Raw genomic sequence first — 4,567 nt, forward strand, 5'->3', positions numbered from 1 at the left:
AAGGCCCTGGAGCTGCTTGTGTGCTTGTTTGCCACCTCCAAAGAGTGAAGCAGGGTTGAGAGCCTGCCCAAGGAGCCAGGGGAATCCCCACCCAAGCCATGCCTATGCATAGCAGAGAACAGGGCATGGCATCCTTCATCCCATTTTCCAGAGTGATCTGCAGGTCTACCCCACTTTTGGGCTTTTGGGGGTTCAAAACAGATGATTTGAACTACATGCTGATGACTGTTATAGTGTGGAGTAAAAAGCCTCCACCTCTATCCCCACCAGAACTGTATATTTCAAAATAAACCAGAGCTGAATTGATTTTCTTTAGATTCTGCACAGTTCCTGCTCCCCTTCCCTCCCAACACATGCATATGCGTGCCCAGTACAGTGTACATGCACACACACACACACATAGAAAGACACTTCACACATAAACACACTGGTATGTCTTTCTCTCTCACACGGGCGCCCAGACATGACTCTCTGACTCATCCACTCTCCTCCAGACACCCCAGCACAAGGCAGGGTTGCTGCCCACCAGCAGGCCTGGGGGATCCAGGCGGGCTCCCACAGCCAGCCCACCAGCAGGTCCCCCGGGCCAGACCGCTCCCACCACAGCTCGCCTGGCCTCTGCACTCATGTGGTGGGTCTTGGCTGTAACAGCATGGGCTTAGTTTCCTTTGCTCTGGAGCACGTGAGTTGTGAGTCGAAGACAAATCAAAAACCAAAATGAAAATGATGGGGTTTTCTGTGTAGTCATGGCTCACACAGCAGTGTGCAGGTCCCAGGTGGCACCACATGTGTTCTGCTAACTACTGCTGGTTGCTGTTGCTGCTGTTTCGATAAAGAATAACTGACCCTAAACCCAACCATCTACCATGGTCAACCCCTCTTCTCTCTCTTCAAGGTCACCCCCTTTCTACATGTCTCTGTGTTTTCTGGTTTTACAAACCATGTAACACTCCCTCTCCACCTGGCCTTGCCTCTGCTGCACACCCTCCTGCCCCGTGGCAGGCAGGTGATGTCCTGCATCCCACTCAAAGTCCAGCTAACCCACACTAGCCGTGCCTCCTGCCGTAGCACCAAACCCTCAGGAGACACTGCCCCTCTCTCCTTTCAGACAGTGGATCACTTCCATTGATTTTGCTGATGTGGGGCTCCACCGTCGAGGCATGGCCCCAGCATCGTTTTCCCAGCAAGGTAACAGTTACCCAAAACCAGGTTTGGTTTCGCATTTTGATGTTTTTTCCGTAAGAAGCGGGGGGGAGAGACGAAAGAGGGGAAGAAGGAAGGAAGGAAGGAAGGCAGGCAGGCCGGCAGGCAGGCAAGCCCCCAGAGTTGCCTACAGATGCTCCCCACCACTGTTTCCAACCTCTGCTCTGTAATGACAGTGCCCAACACCCCAGAGGAGCACCGGGGCTCTAGACACAGCCAAAATCGTTGGTGAGAGGGAGGTGGAAGGAGAACCAGCTCTTCTTACCTTGGGGGCAGCAGCTGCTGCCAACACAAGGGAACCCCCAAAGCTTCGTGGTGTCAAGGTGAGAGGAGAGTCCTATGGGTCGCGGCACACACAGCAGGGACAAGCCGAAAGCCGGGAAGACGTGCTCGCTCACGGTGGGTCTGTGTGCCGGCGTGCCTTCCCTCGCCTGGTTAGTCAGTCCCTCTTTCCTCCCCTGGTCCTGTTTCCGGCCGTTGCCCAAACGAGAAGGTTCGGGGCAGAGCGTTACTTGCTCGCCTCGGGGGACGGCAGGCTCACGGAGCAAAGCCCGCCCGGCGGGCAGCAGAGGAGCGGCGGGGCAGCTCCGCCCGCGGCGGGTGCCCGACGGGCGCTGCGGCGGGGAGCGGGGCCATCGGCCGGGCCGGGCCGGGCCCGCTGCTCCGCGGCGGCGGCTGCGCCGGGGTCCTGGCCCCTCGCCGTGCCCGGGACGGGAGGCCTCTGCCCGGAGGACAGGGAGCCCCCAGGCAGAGGGGAGAGACGGCTCTTTGCCCCGGAGCAGATGACAGCGCTCTTCCAGAAGCCTCGTCTTTTTCGTGCCTGGGATTTATCGCTCCTCTGCTCTGTCGTTCGCCCTCTCCGCCCTCCCGTCTCAAAGGCAGCCGGGGAGCCGCGGCGCTGCCCCGGCGCTGCCCGCTCTGCCCCACGCCGGAGCTGCCCCGTCTAAGCGGTCGCTGCCAGGCCGGCAGCCGAGGCGTGCGGTCCCCTCGCAGGGAGCAGCAAAAGTGCATCGCCCCATTTATTAATGGATGGCAATTTCTAGCTTTCCCTCCCAGGCGTTCCCCGTTTGAATCTGAGCTGTTGTTAAAAAGACACACCACCTGCTCGGTGCTGCCAGCGAGCGGGGAAGGAGGCACAAAAGCGGGGGATGGGGAGAAATAGCTTTGGCTGCGAACATAAAAGAGAATTTAAAATAAATAAGCTCGGTTCCCAGGAAGTGCCGGACTCGGGCGCCTTCAGGGAGGGCGAACTGAAGTGGGCGCTCAGCGGGCACGGAGCGTGGGCAGAGAGGTCCGCGCACCCTCCCGCCCCGCGGTGTGCCAGGCTGGGGGCTGCAGGGGCGCGGATCCTCCCGGGTTTCTCTTAAGACGAGCTCAGGGACTGATGCGTATATACGAAGCCAGTGCTTAGTTTCCCCGCTGCTTCCACCTCTGAAGACGGCTTTCTCCGAGCGCAGCCCTCCAGCCTGACAGGACAAGGCTGTGCCGCCCCCCCTCACCAGCCCAGAAATGTGCGGCTCCCTCGGAAAGGCAGAACCCGGGGGCGCTGGGTGACGGGACCGCGGTGTGTGCGAGAGCGGGACAAAATTAGGATGTGTCTGGATGCTGCCCGGCGGGTAATCTCTCTTTCCTCCTTTTCGCTGCAAGCCGTGTCCGCTGCGGCGGGGAAAGCCCGGGAGATGCGGGCTTGCCCCCGGCTGCTCCGGGGCAGCCGCCCCCCAGCGCAGGCACTAAGCGGCCCTCTGGCCCCTCCGCAGCAGCGCAGGGGGTGCACGGGCACCCCCATAACCTCCCGCCCCGGCCCCCCAGCACCACCCCAAAGCCGAGAACGAACCGAAGGAGCCTGAGCGAGAAACCGCGGAGAGGGAAGCCGAGAAAGGGGCTGGGGTAAGGATGTATGTGTGTGTGTGGGGGGAGGCCAGATCACTTGTGAATGGTTTGAAAAAAATAATTGGGGGAGGGCGTGGAGGGGGGGAAGCGGAAACTTTCCTATAAAACTCAGCAAAAGTCCCTCCTCTCCACGTCAGGCCAATGACACTGCTGCCCCCAAACTTTCCGCCAGCAGGAGCTATAAGAACCTCCAAGTCTTCAACTTTCTCCCAATCCCAGACACCTCGAAGGGGCTCCAAGGAGGGATCGGGAGGGATTTTTTTTTTTGGTTGGCTTTTTTTTTTTCCTCTTGGATCCTGATGCCATCCCCCCTCCCCCCAAAGTGAGGTCCTCCCTCCCTCCCTCCCTCCTCCTCCTCCTCCTTCTCCTCGCAGGCCAGCGAAGCAGCCGACCAAGGGGGAGCTGGCGGGTTAGGTGCCCCCCTCTTCTCCCTGCCCTCCCCCCCCTCCCGGCCCGCTTCTCGCGTCTCCCCCCAGAGATGATGCAGCAGGACGAGTCAAACTCGCCAGTCTCCCCCGCCGACGACAGCTTGAGCAACAGCGAAGAGGAGCCGGACCGGCAGCAGCTGCCCAACAACAAGAGAGGGGGGCGCAAGCGGCGCTCCAGCCGCCGCAGCGCCGGCGGCGCCGTCGGGGCCGCGGAGGAGCCCTGCAGCCCGGCCCAAGGCAAGCGGGGCAAGAAGTGCGGGGCGGGCGGGGGCGGCGGCGGCAGCAGCAGCGGCGGCGGCAGCCCCCAGTCCTACGAGGAGCTGCAGACCCAGCGGGTCATGGCCAACGTGCGGGAGCGGCAGCGCACGCAGTCGCTGAACGAAGCCTTCGCCGCCCTTCGGAAGATCATCCCCACGCTGCCCTCGGACAAGCTGAGCAAGATCCAGACCCTCAAGCTGGCGGCCAGGTACATCGACTTCCTCTACCAGGTCTTACAGAGCGACGAGCTGGACTCCAAGATGGCAAGTTGCAGCTATGTGGCCCACGAGCGGCTCAGCTACGCCTTCTCGGTGTGGAGAATGGAGGGCGCCTGGTCCATGTCCGCATCCCACTAGCAGGCGGCGTCCCCCACCCGCATCCCCCCGGCAGGAGCCCTAGGTAAGGCGGGGACCCCGAAACCGGCGGTGAGAGGGGGGAAGGAGGGAACTGAGGGGCCGCCGGCTGCGCCGTGGGCCAGGCACGCGTGGCCGTGGGGCGAGAGGGGCCCTCCCCGTCCGGCGGGGCCTGGCTTCCAGGGCCGGCCGGAGAGCAGGGCGGCTGGAGGTGCCCCCCCGCCCCGCCACGGCGCGTCCCTCCCCCTGCGCGGCCCGAGGTGCGCCCCGGGCCCCGCGGGGCCCACGCGTGGCGGGGCGCTGCCGGCGGCCGGCGGGGGTGGGCTGCGGGCGGGGAGGCGGCGGCGGTGCGGGTGTGCCCCAGCCAGATGGGGCCGGCCTGAGATCACTTTCTCACCAAACGCCGCGGAGCCAGCGGGGCTGCTGGGACGGCTG

At 63.1% G+C, this 4,567-nt stretch overlaps 1 protein-coding gene across 1 annotated transcript; it reads left to right on the forward strand.

Annotated features, from left to right (window-relative positions):
• Positions 1–3,571: 3,571 nt before the first annotated feature.
• Positions 3,572–4,135, forward strand: TWIST1 (twist family bHLH transcription factor 1; the record flags this gene model as incomplete). Its single annotated transcript, XM_082307891.1, has 1 exon — positions 3,572–4,135. The coding sequence occupies one exon, from the start codon at positions 3,572–3,574 to the stop codon at positions 4,133–4,135; it is 564 nt and encodes a 187-aa protein (XP_082164017.1).
• Between the last annotated feature and the right edge of the window lie 432 nt (positions 4,136–4,567).

This window comes from Platalea leucorodia (genome assembly GCF_965183815.1).
Source record: "Platalea leucorodia genome assembly, chromosome: 1".
Classification (NCBI taxonomy): domain Eukaryota; kingdom Metazoa; phylum Chordata; class Aves; order Pelecaniformes; family Threskiornithidae; genus Platalea; species Platalea leucorodia.